This window comes from Triplophysa dalaica, chromosome 10 (genome assembly GCF_015846415.1).
Source record: "Triplophysa dalaica isolate WHDGS20190420 chromosome 10, ASM1584641v1, whole genome shotgun sequence".
Lineage (NCBI taxonomy): Eukaryota > Metazoa > Chordata > Actinopteri > Cypriniformes > Nemacheilidae > Triplophysa > Triplophysa dalaica.
This window is the reverse complement of record NC_079551.1, coordinates 5,087,056-5,108,850: the sequence shown is the minus strand read 5'-3', so window position 1 is coordinate 5,108,850 and position 21,795 is coordinate 5,087,056. Positions and strand designations below refer to the sequence as shown.

The 21,795-nt window shown below is 38.8% G+C and overlaps 3 protein-coding genes across 4 annotated transcripts in view; 2 read left to right on the top strand and 1 right to left on the bottom strand.

Moving 5' to 3' along the window:
• The window catches only part of cenpp (centromere protein P), a 53,404-nt gene that overhangs the window by 10,168 nt on the left and 21,441 nt on the right, over window positions 1-21,795 (bottom strand). The gene's annotated exons all lie outside the window — the stretch shown is intronic.
• Window positions 626-9,766, top strand: ecm2 (extracellular matrix protein 2, female organ and adipocyte specific). 2 transcript variants are annotated; one of them, XM_056758092.1, is made up of 10 exons: window positions 626-977; window positions 2,537-2,780; window positions 4,251-4,448; window positions 4,653-5,348; window positions 5,508-5,623; window positions 6,896-7,031; window positions 7,180-7,337; window positions 7,615-7,754; window positions 8,574-8,900; window positions 9,060-9,766. In XM_056758092.1, the coding sequence occupies exons 2-10, from the start codon at window positions 2,546-2,548 to the stop codon at window positions 9,226-9,228; spliced, it is 2,175 nt and encodes a 724-aa protein (XP_056614070.1). In that variant the 5' UTR covers window positions 626-977; window positions 2,537-2,545; the 3' UTR covers window positions 9,229-9,766. The 2 variants fall into 2 exon arrangements, with proteins under 2 accessions (XP_056614070.1, XP_056614069.1); XM_056758091.1 differs by having other exon boundaries at window positions 626-982.
• Window positions 11,595-16,483, top strand: aspn (asporin (LRR class 1)). The gene is given in 9 exon segments (XM_056758093.1): window positions 11,595-11,792; window positions 12,477-12,723; window positions 13,151-13,263; window positions 13,732-13,945; window positions 14,328-14,438; window positions 15,180-15,273; window positions 15,344-15,482; window positions 15,567-15,705; window positions 15,708-16,483. Coding segments are annotated over 8 exon segments (1,092 nt in total). The 5' UTR covers window positions 11,595-11,792; window positions 12,477-12,497; the 3' UTR covers window positions 15,764-16,483.

The window sequence follows — 21,795 nt, the reverse complement described above, 5'->3', positions numbered from 1 at the left end:
GAGTGGTGGAAAGTGGTTATAATAAATTATATCTTATAAAACTAATATTATAGGAACAGTGTACCATGTCACCATTTAAAACTTGTATGTGACTTTCTTCTGTAGAATACAAAAGAAGATATTTCAAGACCTGTGAATACAATGGAAGTCAATGGAGTTTTATGTTGTTTGGTTACCAACATTCTTCAAAATATCTTCTTTTGTGTGCTGCAGAAAAAAAAAGATCACAAGAATTTTCATTTTGGAGTAAACTATCCCTTTATCGTGAATTTCTATATACTCCAATGAATAAATATCCTTCGGCTTTGTTTCGAAACTAAAATAATGGAATCTACATGCGTTTACAGAAGAAATATTTTGAGCCTAACTAATATCTAATTATAGCGTAGGGTCTGACCCCTCTAGGAAACTGGAAAGAGTGAAACAGCCGAGATCCGTCTTTTCAGCTCAGCGTCTCCACCCTCTGAAATGAGATCCAGGGCCGTCTCATTGGGCAGCTTAGGGGGGGACCAACGCATCCTAAAACCAGTCCAGTACAGCCTGGAAAACCAGTCCAAAAATCTGATCGGCGCATTCGAGTTTGAAAGCCCGAGCCAGCGCTGTAATGTGTCCGCTAACACTCTGCTTTCTGTACTTACACGATGTTTTTACACCCAAGGTAATGACAAGCCAGATTCCACTTCTTTTGTTGCATACAGATCCCTTCCTAGTAATTAGGACACAAAATCACCCCGTTCTTCTCCTGAGAGAGGCAGTATCTAGTCAGGACCTTCATTTGTCTGACTTTCAGACAGAACCGGAGAGGTTTTGCCTGAGCGAGCCCAGACTGAACGCTGGAGCTGCCCCTGTCTGTTTTTGACATTTATCAGCGTTCCTGCGGAGCGGGGCGCACACACTTCTTGCGTCGCTGGCAAATCCCACAGTGCTTGGGAAGAGAACGGAAATATTTGGCCTCGCAAAACCGCCTGAAACCAGTGGTAAAGTACGAACAATTTTCTCCTCTCCTTCAGCTCTCGGGCCTCGTCGTAAAATCGTTTGTTAATCGCTAATCCTTTTTTTCCTGTCAGCAGGATGCATGTCACATTTTTATGGGGGTGCGGTGTAAATCGTTTCTCTGCATGCTGTACGGTGCTGTGCAGTGATTCTTTGTTTAAAATTTGTGAAAGGGAAACATCCCCCATTGTCGAGGAACTGAAGTACAGCTGCACGGCTGTAAAAGTGCTTATGACTGTACTGTACCTGGTTTACATTACAGAAAGGGGGGACCCCGTTCCCCGCACGCCCCTCCTGGATGTTTTTATACCCCTCTCTTTCTCTCCGGCTCTCGGTCTTATGGATTCTTTCCATCTGAGCCTGGTCATCCCAAAAGTTTGTTAATTAAAACTTGTTTCCGCCTCTTCTACGCTTTAGCTTTTCAGCGCAGCTCTGATTTAATGCCAACCGTATGTCATTGCCTGAGGGTAGGATTGACGTTTGTAGACGCCCCTTGCACACATATCATCATTGCACAGCTGTTTAATTCTCTGCGTGTTTCTCTTACTGTAATTCTGGGTAATGCGTGTTGTCATTTTTTCCTTGTCTGGTCTGGCTTTTCGTTTGGCCACATTGTGAGCCAGTTCTGAGTTCATATTTGCACAAAAATAAACATTTAAAGAGGAAACATTAATTACAGCTATTAGTTCAATTCATCTTCATCTTGTTTATTCATCTTTTCTTGTACCATTGTGGCAATTATAGACAAAATGTTTAATGGGGACGAAACATAATATCGTAGTATTATCACCCATTTAGGCTGTGTTCACATTTGACAAGAAAAAGTTGACGATGGCGCATTTTTGTTGTTGAAAAAAGCGTGCTGCAATACATGTGAATTATATTGCGGCTTTGCAATAACCAATCACATATTTCAATACTACAATACTAATTTCTCGCTTGAAATCCAATAAAAGATTATTGAAAGTGAAAATTCAACAAACATTCGTACAAAACTATACTCCAAACAGCATTTCGGACGCCTTTTTTTTGGCTCGTTTCTGCTCGACCAATCACCTTCAGTCTCGATACTCACTTGGCTATGAAAATGTGCTTGACAAAGAGCGTTTTCTCATTGTTTTCTTTGTTCATAAAAACTTTTTAACAGACATTTTGATATCATAGGTGTTAGTTTTGTGGTCACGATAACCAAGTGAAAATACGATATTGTGACAACCCTAGTTTGAACCTGTCATTCTGTCGTTTGAGATCAACATTCTTCCCATAACTTGTGTTTAAATGTACCAATGATAGCGCGACACTAAGAACCTCCAGCAGTCGCCTAAACACCACCCATCACACACCCAAATAACAGTTTTACCACATTACAGTAAAGATGTCAAAGGGTACTATTCCCTCACAGCTGTCTGGCCCATCAAGGTCAAGCTGTTAGGGGCCGGATCACCTGTAATACCGTAACTTATCATTATGGAAATGTCCAAGCAGAAAGCATGCATTAACGGAGTTATATGAGGAACACGCAGGTCTGTGTTTATTCCAACAGGTTTCCGACATGAGACTGTTTCTGATCCTGGCACTGTTCGTTTGCCTGACCTCCAGCCTCGCAAAAGACCAGGGACGTCCCATAGTGCAAGGTAGAAGACGAGGTGTTGGACAAAAACGAGCGCTGAAACAGACTGTTCTCCAGCAGGATGGGACGACAGAAAGCATCCGACAAGCTGGATCTGTTTTCGTTGGGTCTTACAGGAACACAGGGGAGCCGAAGCCAAGCCACCAAGTGGCGCCAGGTTAGTACGTAACTTACAGGTGTTTGGATTTTCCACATTGGGAAAAAGCAAGTTTGTTGAGAATTGCTCTTGGATCACCTTATGGAGTTTAAGATCTGGCCATGAGTGCATGTTGGGACATCGAGCGAATGAAAATAACCAGATGGCAATGTGTTTGGAACAGACGTTATGTTGTGTAAATGTAAGACAATAAGAAACAGCAGATTTTCCCGTCTCATTTACATGTTTAACAAAGGGTCACGATTCAAAATTGAAGGTTAAAGCTTTAAAGGAATGTTTCAAGGTTCACGGAAAGTTAAACGTTCAACCAAAAGTGAATTTTCTTCCATTTTGCACTCAGCATCTGATTATTCCAGACTTTCTTTCTACTTCAGAACGTGAAAAAAGATATTTTGAAGAATGTTGATAGCCAAACAACATAAAATCATATTGACATTTCTCAAAATATCTTCTTTTGTGTTCCAGAGAAGAGACACATACAGTCATGACATGAGGGTGTGTAAATGATGACAGAATTAATATTTTTGGGTGAATTATCCCTTCAACAAAAATACAAGCTTCACTCCTCAGCTTTTGACCTTCTAACATGCTGGTGTGTTCACTCTCTTTAGTGCATTACTGCAACTCTGTTTTGTCCTTTTATAATATATAATAATATAATTGAGTTATACAACATTCTATATGTTAATTTACACTGTGGCACAAATGCAGTAATTTCACAAACGAATACACTCCAGAGTGATTAGCGGACATGGTTTGGTACATGACCATTCTGCCCAGGATGGCGATGGGCAGGTCAGAACTCTGACCACATGATTACGCGCTGACTACACGTAACCCTATAATTCTGCCATAAACAAACATCCCCCCGGACCGCAGGGTAAGCTCGGATGGTACGAACACCTTTAAATGGTTAAAAAAAACAGATGGAAAACAAACCAGAGAGAAATAAAGAGCCATCTGTAATTTATACAAATGAGACCGCAAGCAGCTCAATGAAATAAGTGCATTACAGCACATATGTGGTTCGTTAGTCCCCATAAAAGCAAAATAAGAAAAATACTTCTTTTGAGTAGACTCATTCTCTGTGTGACTAGTGTGTGAATACAAAGATCTTTCTCCAAAAGGAATTTCACATAAAATTAAAATTCATAATGACCTTCATGTCATTTAAAATCTAAATGACTTTCGTTCTTCTGCAGAAAACAAAAGAAGATATTTTGAAGTATGTTGGTAACCAAACAACATTGGTCCCATTTGTGTGTCGAAAAACCACTTAGACATTTCTCAAAATATCTTCTTTTGTGTACCACAGAAAAAAACGTATGCATATTTTGAACCACATGATTTTTTTGTATATATATTTCTCGTGTCTCCAAGCTTTATCTCTTTTTATTTAATAGATGCTTTTATCCAGTGACTTACATTCCATTTTACATTAAAAACAACAAATTTTCTCTGTTTCCCCAGTAAATGCAGGAAAGTCTGAGCACTGTGTTTTTCGGGGCATCACCATGTTTGACAAAACGGTGTGGTCACCGAAACCTTGCGTGACCTGTCTGTGCATCAGTGGAGAGGTGGTGTGTGACCAAATAAAGTGTCTTCCCATACAGTGCCAACTTAAATTTCAACCAATCGGAGAGTGCTGCCCAATTTGCATACATCCAGGTTTGGAAAGTTACATCAATGCACACAAACATCATAATGTATTTAAACTAAATGTAACAGTTCACCCAAAAAACTTTTGGAACAGTAAGTGACAAGTTACAAAAACAGATAACAGATTAACAATTTTGAGGTAAACTGTTCCTTTAATTGTGACCTTTGATCTCCCTGTCTTGTTTTATAAACGCATCACTGCCCCTCTCTCAGTCCCAGATGCTCCCGAGTTTTCCGGTCACTCCCCCATTCCGGACATTCTGGCCGCGGCCGATAACAGAATTTCACAAAGCCACCCGGGCAAAAAAGAAACCCAAAAGAATGACGAGAAGGAACCTAACCGCCAAAAAAACGCCGAACGCAAGCGAAGAAAGAAGCAGAAGAAAGAGGAAGCCGAACGACGTAGGAAGTTAAAAGAGAAGGCCGCCCGGGAAAAAGAAGAAGCGCAGAGGAGGCAGCGAGAGGAAGAGGAGGAGAAAGCGGCGGCCGAGGAGCGGAGGAGAAGGATGGAGGAGCATCGGAGGAACGAGGAGGAGAGGTCTCGTGTGATGGAGATGGAGCAGAGGGAGATGCTCAGAGCTCTGGAGGAAGCAGCTGAACGTGCTCAGGAAGAGCACAGAGGAGACGAAGCCGCAGAGGAAGATGTTGTTTGGTTAAGAGGGGACGTTTTTCAAATGCCACCGACGCAGCCCACAGCAGCACCAGGCCCACCTTCTCTCCCACCTCTCCAAGAGCCAACAGAACCAGATTACGATGAATCCGAACCGGCTGTGGATGAACCCCAGAGGGTTACCACCCTGCTCCCTCCGGGATGTACTTTCTCTGATGTCATCCTCAATTGTGAGAATGCGAAACTTACAGGCATACCTCCACTTTCCATCCCCGAGCTAAAATCGCTCAACCTGCAGGGTGAGGAAGAACGCACGCTGACGTAAACACACTTAACATTGATTACTTAAGAAACATGCAAGACGTCCAAAACAATGCATCTGCCAACGTTTAGGCTGTCAAGGTTTATGTTTGCAGATCTGAGTTAAACTGAAGTTGTCATGCATGGTGCATTTACAGGCAATGAAATCAAAACCATCCCTACTGGAGCGTTCAACGGCATTCCCAACCTGGAGTGGATCGACTTGGGGAAAAACAAGATCTCATCATCTGGCATCGATCCACAATCGTTTAAAGTAAGTTTAAAGCAAACACCATTCCTGCGTGAACAAAATGCCCCAAAAAAAGAAGTTGCGCTCGTTTTTACTTCTGTATTTTGATGCACTTCCATGTAAATAGGAATTTCGAATGTGACAAATAGTGGGCGTGGCTTTTATCTTTCTCTGGGATTTGATTGGATGTATCAAAGCAGCTGTTGAAACTTGAAATGGAGCCGGCAGCAGACTGACAGTTGAAGGGGAGGAGTAAACGGATGCTCCGCCCAAGCCGTCTAACATACATCATCTAAGATGGATAATCAATACAGGAAGGAAGTGCATTTTCAGATTTGAATCAAAGATTATGAGGAGGGCTATTTACATTAAATGCCACAATATTTCATGGGAAAAAAAGTTATTTATCACTTCACTGGGACTTTAAGGTTTAAAGATTGTCAGCCTGGAATTATAAGGTCCTATCTGCATTCTAAAACAGATATCGAGGTTCAAAGTTTTTGCGTTTCATCTGAAATCTTTATCTTTTCTAAAATAGTCCCGAACAAGTACACGGTGTAAAGAAAAAACATCACAATGTAAACAATCTCTTTTTGAATGTTTCTCTACAAAAACACAATCTTGCACATTTTCGGTACGCTGCAGCACAAAAGACAAACAGTTCTACACATTCACTCTGAGCAAGAAACTAAATAGTTTGATTGTAAGTCCCTTTCCATGGCCGTCTCCGGTTCCACTGTAGTTATGAACATTACTTCAAGTCTTCCATTTGAACTTCAGTTAATGCAGACAAGCGACTGTTTCTTCCATACTGGTTGAAAAGCATGCAATAGCGAAACCATCTGTTATCCTGTAAGAGCTAAATTACTCGACCTTTTCTTTAATGCTTTGCCCTGTTCTTAACACCCGATGACTTCGACAAATCCTACTGTTACATAAACACAAGTACTTGATATGCTTTTTATGCGAAGCCTTTTTAACAAAAACTCAATTCCATGACTTACAGTCATGATAAATAACACAAGGTTTTCCACTGGATTCTGCCTTGCCCATGTTTTGAAACAAACATTTTCGTTTATTTGTACGTATAATCGAATGCTTGTAATGACGATGGATTGTAAACTACCACAAACTTAAGCGTTTTGCATTGTGAAAATATGATCCCTTTTACTGAAAGCACTGCCGGAAAACAAAAGTGGAAAACGATTATTAAAACGTTTCAAAAGTATACGGTATAAAACCATTGTCCGCTTTAAATGTTAATGATGTGTGATTTATGTCATTTATTTTTTAAAGGGTCTTAAATTCCTGTCTCGCTTGTACATGGATGGAAACCTTCTGGAACAGATTCCCGCCGAGCTCCCGTCGACGCTCCAGGAGCTGAAGGTGAACGAAAACAATCTAAAGGAAATCGTGGCAAACAGCTTTGAAGGTAAACCTTTGTAGAAATGTAAAGGGTTAAAATTAAAAGTAGTAAAAGTAACAATGCTGACATTCAATCGACCAACAGTAGCGCGAAATTTTCCTACTGCTCTGCGAAGAATAAATATTTACACAACTTGCTTCATAATTCCTGGCAGGTCTGAGTAGTCTGATCACTTTGGAAATGGAAGGAAACTTGCTCAGTGAAGGAAATGTGAATCCGCTCGCCTTTAAACCTCTTAAAGAGCTGACTTACCTGCGACTGAGCCGAAACCATTTCCGTACCATTCCTCGGGGCCTACCTGCATCTCTACAGGTAAACATCTCTGAAACGGCTACTTACGAAAGTCAAGTGGTGAAACTCGCACATCCGGAAATAATTATGTTCTTAAGTAGATTTTAATCACATATGTGTGTTTGTGGTCTATAAAATAACTGTTTCTTTACCTGTGGGAAGTAAACGGCAATTATGGCTAACCAGCAACACGGCTTCAATCACAGCGTAGTTTGAGGTCACAGCAATTCAATTTAACTGTCAAGAAACGAATGTTTTAGTTCATTCCGCAAAACATCTCACTTTTTTTGATATTCAGGAGCTGTACGTAGAAAACAATCTCATTGAGGAAATCTCCGAAACGGTTTTTAACGAAACCACAAACATCAACGTTGTTGTGCTACGTCACAACAAGTTAGACGAGTCGAGGATCGCGCCGTTAGCCTGGATCAATCACAGGTATGTGTAACAATTAAACCAATGTTAGAAAGCAAAATCAAACAACACAAATCTGACCCTGGACCACAAAACCAAGCACGGGTTTAGTTGTAGCAATATCCAAAAAAAACAAGGTATGGGTCATAATTATCGTTTTATTTATCATTAGAATATTTAGGGAAGATCATGTTCAATGAAGATATTTTGTAAATTTCCTAGCGTAAATACATCAAAACGTTATTTTGTGAGTGGATGCAGCAAAGTCGATAACAAAAATGGCCAGAATGACGCCTGCAAACGTCACTCGCTGCTGTCTAATTTACAACTCAAGTTCGGTATCAATGTAAAGCTTCGTATTTCAGCTATCGGGTTCATCTACTCTCCAAAATGTTACGACAGCTGTAATCAAATAGCGAGCATTAAAACAAACGGATTTCATCTTCGTAACAGCCTGCTACAATGCCTTTGATGGACAACTTTAACGGCGATTTTCTCAATATTTAGTTTTTGCACCCTTAGACTCTAGATTTCCAAATATTGTCCTATCCTAACAAACCAAACATCAAGGGAAAGCTTATTTATTCAGCCTTTCGGTTGATGTATTAATCTGAATTTCAAATAAAATTGACCCTTAAGACTGGTTTTATTGCCCCGGGTCACAAATGATGGAAAAGAGCATTATGATTGGCCTACATGTTACCTTATTTGCATAGTTCGTTTTGTGAAACCGGCATTTAAACAAAGAAGCACACCACATGCGTGTTTCTAAACGGTAATGAGACGTTCAGCTTCTAACTAACCAACAAATCCTTATTGAACTCTTCTCTGCTTTCTTAAAAGAAACCTTGAGTCTATAGATCTCTCACACAACAACTTCTATCTGGTCCCGTCCTTCTTGCCCAAGTCGCTTGTTCACCTGGTGCTGGCTGGGAATCAGATCGAACGCATTCCGGCATACGTGTTCGCACACATGGAGCCCGGCCTGGAGTACCTCTACCTCTCCTTCAACAAACTGGACAGTGACGGAGTCGAACCGCAGTCCTTCTTTGGCACTTTCAACACCATGACAGAACTCTGTCTAGACCATAACCAGCTCCCCGCTATTCCCGCCGGAATAAATGAGATGACGACGCTGCACTTCCTCCGACTCAACAACAACAAAATAAGGTGCCATTCCCATTTGCCATCGTCTTTTGTGACCTTGACTGTCTGCTTTTCTCATGAAAGTAATGAAAAGCAGGCGTATTGTGTTTTCTTGCTTTATGCAAAACCCTCATTTTGTTATGTAACAAGAACACGATTTCTATTTGTTTCTTCGTCCAACAGGCACGTATCGGAAGACGCCATCTGCGACCCCATGAATGTCGACGATTCCCATCTAGTCGCCCTTCGCCTTGAGAACAACTTTCTCGATCTGCGGAAAATCCCCCCGTCGGCTTTCTCCTGCGTTCGCTCTTATTCCAGTGTGGTTTTAAAGCCTCAGAGAATAAAGTAGTCACCATCTTAACTAGTGCTGACTTTAAACTACAAAAACCAAAGCAAAACACTAATTAGGTTCTTGTGAAATGGTGCAGCTATCGACACAAATGAGGTAATTGTTTCCTCCCCAAAATCCTATCGGGGAGATTTTTCTTGCCTGGAATCTGGCATTTTATTCGCTTTTTTTACATTCAGTCTGTTTCAGTCAGCTTTTGTAAGCTCGCATGTTTAAGATATGATAAGACCAGGCAAGATCACCGCTCAGGGGATCATAAGAGTTGATGTTAACTCCTGTCTAAACGTGTTTCTGTAGGTGTCTTAAGGGGATCCATGGATATTAACTGTAAAACATTCGGGAGGAAAATACCAGACTATAACTCTGTAATCTATATTGAGATGTATCTTATTCCTTCTATTACAGTATTAAATTTGAGACGTTCGTCATAGTGACGTTTTTGAAAAACAGGATTCGTGTGCTTTCTGAAATACATTAATGTCTTATAAATTAAAGCAGCCAATAAGGATGTGTTTTATACTGAAATAAATTTACTGTCTAACTGAAAACTTTTCTTAGGTCTATTTCACATTTGTGGAAAATAATACATACAGGTCGACAAAAATATAAGCTATTTTTTTTTATCAGTGAACACTGTAGTTGAAACATTTCTTGAAATGTCTCACTTTTTTCTATTCTACTTCTATCTCAAAAGACCTCCATGTAAAACATCTGCAGGAATCATCTATAGATGTTCAGCAGAAGCATCGCAGACTGAAGCTCATGAATGACCTCAGCAAATGATCTGCCTATGACATCACAGTCTCAATTTTTTCTCAAAGGAGAGATGTGAACCACCACCATCTCTGGGGTAGAGCTGGGCTTTTTCAGATCGTCCTAGACAAATATTCCTAGAAGGATAGAAATGACGGCGGATCATCGAAGCAGCTTGAACTCATCCGTGACTTGAATGAATCAAATATTAGTCACATGGATTTTATTGCAACTTGGTATATAAAAACCTGGCTCCTAGCAGTCTCTAAATATACTTACGTCACTTATTTTTAGGACAGGCAAATCTGATGAACAGTTCGCAACATCCTCTAAGTTAGAAATGATATGTTCCAGAATAAAGCACTAACGAATATAATTTGTTTGATTTGGTTAAAAACTTTCCAGAGCTTACATTTTTTGGATACCCAAAACTATGACAAAGAAATGCCTATTAATAATGATAACACAGTTTAGGAAACAGATACACAGAGGAACATTGCTGGTTTCACTCTTCCTAAAACAAAGAAGCACATCCACATATTTCCGCCTTTCCTGTACTGCTTCAGCCTCACGTTGAGCGATGCAATGTTATCTCCATCCTTTTAATTTACAGGACCAGCTCGACATACCGCGGACGTTTAATGGTTTGAGGTCGGTTATCGTTTCGGAAAGAATGCTGGACGGCAAAGCTCAGGAGCGCGAACGAAACCATGAGACAGAGGAACTTCCATCATCTCCGAATTCCCAGCCAAACCCGACATATGTGGCGCCACCAGTATTGCCCTGAGAACGGAGAGGAGGGGTTACGTTTATGCTGCTGTGGGCAAACGGCCACACAGAAGCTGGAAAAGTTATTATGCAACAAAATAACTTTTCGTTTTTGAAAAAATGTCCTGCGAGACTTTGAATTAATGCACAGAGACAAAGTTCAGATGCGGTAGTTCAAAATGTTCGTCAAATGAACTGATGCTGTTATTATTTATTTTAGAATTATTTTATGTAAATATTTAGACAATGATGCTTGAATGTTTGTGCATTATATAACAAAATCAGTGGATTTGTTTTAAAGAAAAGCAATGTTAGCACGATATGCTAAACATTCGACCACAAATGCATTTTTCATAATGTATTTAGACACAGGCCTTCAAACAAAAGTAAAAGATGAGAATAATACATTTGATCAAACACATCTGCGGTTACTTTACCGTAACACCTATGAGAAGGCCAAATCACTTTATAAATCCACTACACATCAGAAAAAGTGAATTTTGCCCTGCACACAAACAAAGTGCGACATACTTTAAATATATAGGAAATAATTTTGTTTTAATTGAAAATGTAACAATAAAACAAAAAAAATTGTTATCACAAGTTTGATTCAAAAATAGGTGTCCCAGAAGTAATCGCACAAATGATGCAACATGGCTTTGCAATGGATTCTCTACAAATCTCAATTAACGCAGTGCCCACCCCCTGGCGATCTAAAGCACCACATGAACATCTCCGAGTATCCCAGACAGTCATTCAATATTTAGGCGTACAAAACTGGCGGCGTTTCAAGTGCTGATGGGAAACATACGGCCGGTAACAGTGAGTGTTCAGTGCTTGTTAAGCATCCAGCAGTGCCGCATGCAGTTTCCAGCTCTTATTCTAGAACAGCGCCTTCGACCGGCAGCATCTTTCCATCAACGATTCAAGGATCTCACGCTTGGATGAGCGTGATCTCCATCTTTCTGTGCTTTAACAAATCTTTACTGATCTGAGCCCAGGAGGCTCGCTCGGGTTGAAAGAGGACTGCACGGATTCAGCAGGTATGTTCTCTTCATCAGAATCTCCAAACAGTGGCGTATCTTCAAAATTTATGGCAGAGTTTGTCTTCGTATTTCTCCTCTGGGGTTTCCTTGGAAAACGGGATGCTTTACACACCGTCTCTGTTTGTGGCTTTGATATGTTTAATATTTGATCTCTTTAACATATTATAAGTAAAAGTTGACTTAGTTTGTTTATAATTTTTTGTAAGTGTTTAAGAAATCATTTACGACTAACTCTTACTTGAGAATCTCTTTAACAATGCATCCTTATCTGAACATGTGCAACTTGTTTCAGGTTTTATCTATGATAGAAAAAAGTTTTATTTTAAAAAGGTTCCTGTTTTTAAATACACACAGTTGAGATAAGACAAGCCCCTGTCAAACAACATTGTTTTAACCTTTTGTTTGTAGTACAGCATAGTTTATATACATCTGATACGTTTTAATTTCTTTTACCCATGAATGTTTTTTTACCATTTTCTAGAGCTACTGATAAAGATCTAAATACCTACTATACTAAGATCAACAATCTCTCTTTGACGCGGTGATCAGACTCCTTCAGTTCCGATAACAAATGAATAATATTGAATGTTAAAATCTTTCATCTATTAATCCAAACATTGCAATAAAGTAAAGTCAGCATAGCATTTATGTGGAACAACAATGTTCACGTTTGTATTCCAGTGGGACAACAACAATTTCACAATGAAGTTTTTTTTACTGCTTGCTCTACTGACACTTTGTCATGCCAAGCCATACACGCACATCAACGTCATCGACTTCATGAGTGATGACATCATGCAACAGGACGCAGATGATGACGACGAAGATGACGATTACAACGATTATGACGACGATGACGACAACTTCGTGCCGGACTGTCCCGAGTTTTGCCGGTGCTCTAAAAGAGTTCTTCAGTGCTCAGATCAGGGTAAGCATTACTTTATGCTAATTGCTAAGAAATCCACTTTTTTAACAGGTATTCACCATCATGTCTTTTTAAACCTTTCCTGTAGCTCAGTGGTAAGAGCATTGCAACGCAATGGTTGTGGGTTCGATCCCAAGGGATTGCAAATACCTATGTAAAATGTATAGGATACTGCAATGTAAGTCGCTTTGGATAAAAGCGTCTGCCAAAATGCCTTGTAATGTTATGTAAACCTGGATATGACTCGAACACAAGAAGAAGGTATTTTGAGAAATGTCTCATTGGAAGTCAATGAGGGCCAGTGTTGTTCGGTTACCAACGTTCTCCAAAATAACTTCTTCTGTGTTGTGCTGAAGAAAGAAAGTCATACAGGTTTGAAAAGATTTTAGGGCGAACTGTCCTTTCAAATGTACGATCGCTGTCTTCACAGGTCTGACCAAGGTGCCAAAGGATATTCCTGCAAACACGCAGCTCATCGATCTCCAAAACAATGACATCACTGAAATCAAGGAAGATGATTTCAAAGGCTTGGATCACCTTTATGTGAGCACGTCAAATGATTTTAAAAGTTGTATTCTGGTTATACTTGGGTTTACATAAGGACATCTGGAGACATCCAGGGCCATTGGGACAGGGATATGTGGTAGTGTAACTTTGAGGATTTCCAGACACATATTATTGATTTTTTGCATCTGCTGTGGGCCGCTTCATACTGGTGTTAAATATTTGCTCGTGTTTAGCGGTAAAATGCTCACATTTCTTGCCGAGTATAAAATACCATATGAAGAAAGACGTATTACAAAAAACGAAAAATACCAAAAACGTCAAAAAAAAAAAAGGATTTCATTTAGAATTCCCTTAATATTTAGAATCGATTATCCAATAAATCTGATATGATATAAAAAAAAAAAAATCGCACTGAGAAGTTTTGGAGATGACAAATACTTGGTCAAACTTCCAACAGTCCTGGAGCTTAATTGTACGTTTACGGTTTCCTGTCTGTATTTGCAGGCCTTGTTTCTGCTCAAAAACGAAATATCGAAAATCCACCCGAAGGCCTTTCGCAACATGAACAACCTCAAGATTCTCCACCTGTCGTACAACCTGCTGCCGCGAGTTCCCGAGAACCTTCCCACGAGCATTCAGTCATTGAGACTGCACGACAACCAGATCAGCACCATCCAGAAAGGAGCGTTTAAAGGAATGCAAGAGCTCAATGTTTTAGGTAGGTCCTTTATCAGAAGTACCTGAAACAAACCGTGCCACATCCTAGCTGTCAACATACTTTCTCACGTTGAGCTTGGTGCTTAAGTGGCCGTCCTGTGTCAAACAACATGAGTTACTATGCAAACAGGTTGTAGTATCATTGTGTTACATTGAAATAAACTTGCATAAAATAAATGTCTAACACAATAATAAAACAACTGAGCTTGCAGAATTATTAGGAGACGCTAATGGGTGACATACAAATAGTGCACACGCTACCCCCTAGTGTCTACATGATGTTCTGCATCCACAGAACTTTTTCTTGAATAAACTTTCCGAAATACAGAATTCAAGTTTACTTTACTTGACGTCTAATATTGGAATTATTCCTCTCCTTGTAGAACTGAGTGCGAATCCAATTGCAAACAGCGGGATTGAAGCAGGAGCCTTCGATAACATGGCGACCCTCTACTTGAGAATAGCCGAATCAAAGCTAACAGCTGTGCCTAAAGGTAAGAGTTAATGCTCATCTAAAAACCAACAGACAATCACGGACCTGGAAGAACAAAGACTTAAAAGAATGTCTCAAAGGAACAATTCGCCACAAAAAAACCTGTATGCTGTTATTTTTATTGGATCACAGAAAGGAAATGCATAGAGAACTCTTTACAGTTCATGTACTAGTGTCTGTCAATCAACACTAATGACAAAAACACCATTAAAGCATATTGGAAGCCCATGTGGCACATGTCATTTATTTTAAGTCTTTGATATGGTAGCTTTGTGTGAGTAACAAACCAAAACATTTGTTTTTGTCACTGTCGTTGTATGAAAAACAACTGTGATTTATAGCAATCGTTTGTCTTCGAAAAATAAAACCATATGGGTTTGGAACAAACCAAGCACGACTTTCATTTTTGCATTAACCTTTTCTTTAAAGCTGCAAACTTTAGCTTTTAACTCTTTGTATAAAACGTAAATGTTAATGTCAAACTTATCTTTACATGAGTTAAAATCCAACGATGGACATTTCCTGCTCAATTGTACCCGAAAGCTAATGATTTCTCTTTATTTTTACCCTCCTCAAAAACATACAGATTGGTGTTTTAAACAGATGAGTCGTGTACTCCAAAATCCTTAAAAATTCATTGATGAATTTACTAGAGCTCATATGTAAATTTACACCATTTACGCCCTCTAGTGATAAACAGCAGAACTGCTAGTCCTCAATGCTGTTCATCTACAACCCACAGATCTCCCGTCCTCACTCACCGACCTCCACTTGGATTACAACAAGATCGCCAAAGTGGAGTCCGAAGATTTCTTGCGATTGAAAAATCTACAGAGGTAAACATGTGGGACATAAACTCCCCCTGTAGATAATAAACAGACATCTTAACTGAAGATTCTTTTACAGTTTGTGGCTCGACTTCAACCAAATCAAATACGTGGAGAACCGAACCTTTGCTAGCATTCCCAAAGTCAGAGAGATTCATCTGGACAACAATAAGCTGAAAAAAGTCCCTCCAGGCTTCAACAACCTAAAATATTTACAGGTAAACAGCTTGAATATGCGTGATGGTAATATGAGGATCCAGAAACGATGTGCATTTTTGTTTTCTTATGATTTTCTCCTCTAGGTGTTGTACTTGCACTCCAACAGCATCGGTTACGTCGGAGTAAATGACTTCTGCCCTTCGAGAGCCCGGGTAAAGAAGACCCCCTACACCAGAATCAGTTTATACGCCAATCCTGTAAAATACTGGGAGATGCAGCCGCCCACTTTCGCTGCGTGTCCAGCCACAACTCTGTGCAGCTGGGCAACCACAGAAAATAAGCAGCGACACCATCTTTCCACTGGAGGGCAGCATTTCGAAGCAATATCATCATAAACTCAATCAAATATCTTTTCAGGGGTGATGTACAAAACCATAGATTAACCAATTTACCAGCACCAGCAAACTTATTACTTGAATTTGGACGTCTGGCATGACATCTAGTCCAGGATGTGGGATGAAGTTAAATTGGGCTTTTTAGATACCCTGTCGAGATTTATCTATACTTGTGTGCAATAATTTCATAGGTTTTCATAGTAATTGTTTACATTGATTTCCATTACGTTAACGTAGTGAGTGTCTAGATCGACTGACAATTCTGATGTTCTCAATTATTTGTTAGCATAAAGGAACGAGTGTTATGAATCGAAAATAAATACAATTTACAAAGTCGGTTTGTTCATTGTTTTTAAGATACGTTGTGTATTTTATAAGAGCGGGCATTATTCTTTTGTACCTATTAAATGTTCGGTGATGTTTTATGAACTGTCATTCAACATTGTTTGATTCATTTCGGATACTGCATGCTGTGTTGTTTAACTCTTTATTTGTTGCGAATGTTTTCTAGTATCAAATATGTTATAGACAGGCAGTCTGTCGGATCACAAAACAAAAATGTCTGAACATTTATCGGCACGGATCACCTGCTTGGTCGTGGTTTTAGGAAATGATTTACTGTACCAGACATTTGCAAAAATGAAATGAGCGCTTGTTGGCCAGCTGCGCTGTCTGACCCGTTTCCAATAGAGATGTTGTTCTTTGGAAAAAAATCTCAATAAATAATCATATTTTGTGGTCGGAATATCTCGTTTCTTAAAAAATCTATCTAGCAATACACTGTTAGAAATTACATTGATATTTACTTAAAAAAATTATGGTAACAATATTTTTTAATACATTAAAGCTTATTTTTAACGCAATATTCCATGAATAAATCAAGTAAAATTACTTAAATTATTCAAGCACATCACGTGATAAATCAAGAAAAAAATACTAGTTTGAGCATTAACATTTGAGAGTTAACATCTTGATCTTTATATACTTCAGTTTAACATTTATTATTGTGTACAACAGGGGTCTTCAACCGGGTCTCCGTGGCCCACAGGGGTCCGCGGTGGAACTGCAAGGGGTCCGCAAATTACGGTTTACTAACAGGAAACTTTTTGTTAAAAATGTATAAGGTGTCTACAGATATAACCAAGTTAAATGTAAGACTCTTTAAGACTATTTTAATGCCACTTTATATGAAATTTAAGAATGAACCCACGATGGACATTCACATTCTAATACATATATTTCATATACACAGCCTCTGAAAATTTTGAGACCACTCAAATTACTAGCCGATTGTAACGTTAACCCCACTTCGCGCCAGGCTCCTGTCGGGTTTCACTCTAAAATATCAAGCAGCTGTACATTATCCATTACTTACAATATAAAAACGGTGGAAAAGAAACCTTGTAATCTGCTGGAGGCCATTTGCGTGTTCATTGCTTCCCTCTGTGCTTGTGTGATTAAACTACATCGATGCTGATACAGAGTTTAAAATATCTCCGAAAAACGGCACAGTTTGTCTCGCAAACATCTCCAGACACTGGCTTCAACCACCACGAAAACTCATCGTTCTAGCCAATTATATTAAAGTTGCATTTAAACAATTTAAACTAGCTAGGTTGCTGCAAACTAGCTGTACATCACATTATTATATTTACCTATAACATTTAAAATCAATGTTTTAGAAATTTTTGAAATGACTTGAATCCCTAGAAGACTGAATCGCGATTCATATGTGACTCAATTTTTTCTCCCACCCCTATCAAACATGTTGCCCCGAAAATATCGCGGATCATGTTGCTATTATTAGTCTGATATGATTCTCTGCAGAAAAAAACTTCATTTTTGTGTACCAGCCGCGACAATGTTGATCCACGAGAAAGTCAACAGAGCTCAGAATAAAATAGCGTTGTGTTCTGCAACACACAGAGAAGCGGAAGGAAAAAAAAGAATGACACTTAATAAAACGTCCTGATTTTATAACAGAATGCGTAAAATCTGCACTCATTTCTTTCTCATCCATAGACAACCCCACTAGAATAGACTTCTCATTGAAGCCTTAATAAAAAGGTTCAAATAAATGTTTAATTGTCCATCACACAATAAATTATAATGTTTGATGCTGCAAATCCTTTAAAATAATCCAGCAATCTATATTTAAAACAAAATATAATAGCCTTTGTGCAACACTAACATAATAGTGCTAATGTAATGTCTTAACACAATATTGCTGTGCCAGTAAGGTTGTTCTATTAAATAGCTCTGTTAACACATTTAATATAAGGGGGTCCCTGCTCCATGCATCTCTCTTATAAGGGGTCCTTGCCCCAACAAACGTTGAAGACCCCTGCTTTACAAGTTACAACATATGTGATGTACAAATAAGAGAGTTGTCTCAGTAATGGCAAAAGCACCATAACTGTACACTGAGTGAAAAAAACACATCTTTTCCATAACCTAAGCAAAGGCACCGCTCTTATGAACAATGGTAACCACGAAACTGAAAAATACAAACAGAATATCTTCTAAATCTTAGAGACAACTGAATAATAAACACTATCAAGTCTTTCAATTTATTGTAAAGCACATCAAAAAGATCGTTTTCACAAAAATGACTCTCCTAATGCTGTCGCATGCAAAGCATGCTGGAAACTCTAAATTCACTGCTCAATTAGTGAAATCAACTTAAATAATTAATGTAGTCCCACCACAAAGTAATCAAGTAAAGATCCTTATAAAAAGTTTAAGTGGGTTGAACAAGACAAAATTAAGTTAAATGCACTCAATATTTTGTGCGTTTACAATTGCAAGATTTTTTCTATAATTTTATCTTGAATTTTGGTTCAAGTTCAAGTTCATTTATTTATAGAGCACAATTTAAAACAGCCACAAGACTGACCAAAGTGCTGTACATGAGAATAAGTCATCAAAAACACATAAACAGATACAAAAAAGTGTTTGTAGTTTTACTTAATTATTATCACATATAAGAATTTATAGTCGGTTTAATATTTGAACTGTGTTTCTGTCTCCCTTATTTTTAAATTTGTGCTCTAAATGTTTTGTTTATAGCCAATATGTTTTATGTACAGCTTCTTTGTTACAATGAAAATTGGAAATAAAGTTGACTTGAAAAAACAAGAACAGAATTGTATTTAATCAAGATTACTAAATTCATTTCAGAAAATCTACTACAACACAGAATGATTTTTTACAGTGTACGACAAAATACCAGCAGGTGGAGACTCAACATAACAGCTGGATTATTCTACAGCTCAAGCCCTGACCTCAAATATAACAGCTTCATTGAAAGACAACGGATTGAATAAAGCCGATAATTGTTGAAATCAGATTGATTCTATATTTATTATATAATTATTTTGTGTAAATAAAATGAATGTGAATGTAGTCAAAACGCCTATTCATGCAACTATGGTGCTCATGTATATTCTTGCACATTGTAGAACACCCTCCAATAAATGATACTATTTTTTATTTTATCGCTTATTTTGACAGTAATTAATCGGTGTGTATTTAAATGTTTTTCTTTTCTGCTTTCAAGTATTTTTACCATAAATGTACACTTAATTCAGCAAATAAGAACAAATACTTAATAATTGTGCATTAAAGTCACCATGAAATCAAACAGGAAGTGTTTCACACGGTGTTGCAGCGATTATTATAAACGTTCACACCATTATTATTTTTTCTTCATTTGCACTTATAATCTTTAAACAAAAGCATTAAGCTCCTCTACCCCTCGACAACCACTTTTCACCACATGACGTCAGCAACAAAAAAGAGGTAAGACTATACGGACAGTCCAATGGCCAGGCATTTTTAGCTCTCCCATCCACCCCTTACTTACAAAAAACAATTAAAAACGGAAGGGCAAAATAAACCCCCGTCCTACATTTTTTCTAATTTCAGAAGCCGTTTCACTCGGATATACGTCACGATACGGAAAAGAACATAAAAAATACAGTTTTTATTACTAACAAATCTGCATAACATTTAATTATCTGCATCATGCACAGCTATTAGAAAAAACTACAGTTGAAAGAAAAAGTATGTGAAACCCTAGGCTAATGACTTCTCCAAGAGCTAATTGGAGCCAGAAGTCAGCCAACCTGGGGTCCAATCAATGTGATGAGATTGGATGTGTTGATTAAAGCTGGCCTGTCCAATAAAAAACACACACCAGTTTTGAGTTTGCTGTTCTGAAGAAGCGTTGTCTGATGTGAACCATGCCTCGCACAAAAGAGCTCTCAGAAGACCTACGATCAAGAATTGTTGACTTACATAAAGATGGAAAGGGCTACAAAAGTATATCTAAAAGCCTTGATGTCCATGTGTCCACGGTAAGACAAATTGTCTACAAATGGAGAAAGTTCAGCACTGTTGCTACACTTCCGAGCGTGGTCGTCCTGTAAAGATGACTGCAAGTCAATGAGGTGAAGAAGAATCCTAGAGTGTCAGCTAAACACTTACAGAAATCTCTGGCACATGCTAACATTTTTGTTGACAAATCTACAATAAGGAAAACATTAAACAAGAATGGACTTCATGGGAGGACACCACGGAGGAAGCCACTGCTGTCAAAAAAAACATTGCAGCACGTTTGAAGTTTGCAAAAGAGCACCTGGATGTTCCACAGCACTACTGGCAAAACATTCTGTGGACAGATGAAACCAAAATTGAGTTGTTTGGAAAGAACACACAACGCTATGTGTGGAGAACAAAAGGCACAGCACACCAACATCAAAACCTCATCCCAACTGTGAAATATGGTGGAGGGGGCATCATGGTTTGGGGCTGCTTTGCTGCCTTAGGCCCTGGACGGATTACTGTCATCGATGGAAAAATGAATTCCAAAGTTTATCAAGACATTTTGCAGGAAAACTTAAGACCATCTGTCCGCCAACTGAAGCTTAACAGAGGATGGACGATGCAACAGGACAACGACCCAAAGCATAGAAGTAAATCAACAACAGAATGGCTTCAACAGAAGAAAATACGCCTTCTGGAGTGGCCCAGTCAGAGTCCTGACCTCAACCCGATTGAGATGCTGTGGCATGACCTCAAGAGAGCGATTCACACCAGACATCCCAAGAATATTGCTGAACTGAAACACTTTTGTAAAGAGGAATGGTCCAAAATTTCTCCTGACCGTTGTGCAGGTCTGATCTGCAACTATAGGAAACGTTTGGTTGAGGTTATTGCTGCCAAAGGAGGGTCAACCAGTTATTAAACCCAAATGTTCACATACTTTTCCACCCTGCACTATGAATGTTTACATGTTGTGTTCAATAAAAACATGAAAACATATAAGTCAACAATTCTTGATCGTAGGTCTTCTGAGAGCTCTTTTGTGCGAGGCATGGTTCACATCAGACAACGCTTCTTCAGAACAGCAAACTCAAAACTGATGTGTGTTTTTTATTGGACAGGCCAGCTTTAATCAACACATCCAATCTCATCACATTGATTGGACCCCAGGTTGGCTGACTCCTGGCTCCAATTAGCTCTTGGAGAAGTCATTAGCCTAGGGTTTCACATACTTTTTCCACCCTGCACTATGAATGTTTACATGTTGTGTTCAATAAAAACATGAAAACGTATAATGTTTGTGCGGTATTAGTTTAAGCAGACTGTGTTTCTCTATTGTTGTGACTTAGATGAAGATCAGAACACATTTTATGACCAATTTATGAAGAAATCCAAGTAAGCTCAAAGGGTTCACATACTTTTTTCTTTCAACTGTATAAGGGTAAAAGATCATGTTCAAAATGGTTAATCAAAATAAATCGTTTTTTGATGAATCATTCATGCAGTTTAAGGTAGAACTTTGCTCGTGGAAATGAATTCGGTTTAAATTTGGTTCCGGTAAAGAAAGAGTCAAAGAGGGGTAGGGGCGAGAAGGGGGGAGAAAGAAAGAGAGAGAGAGGCTTTGCTCAGGAAACATATGGAACAAATCTTC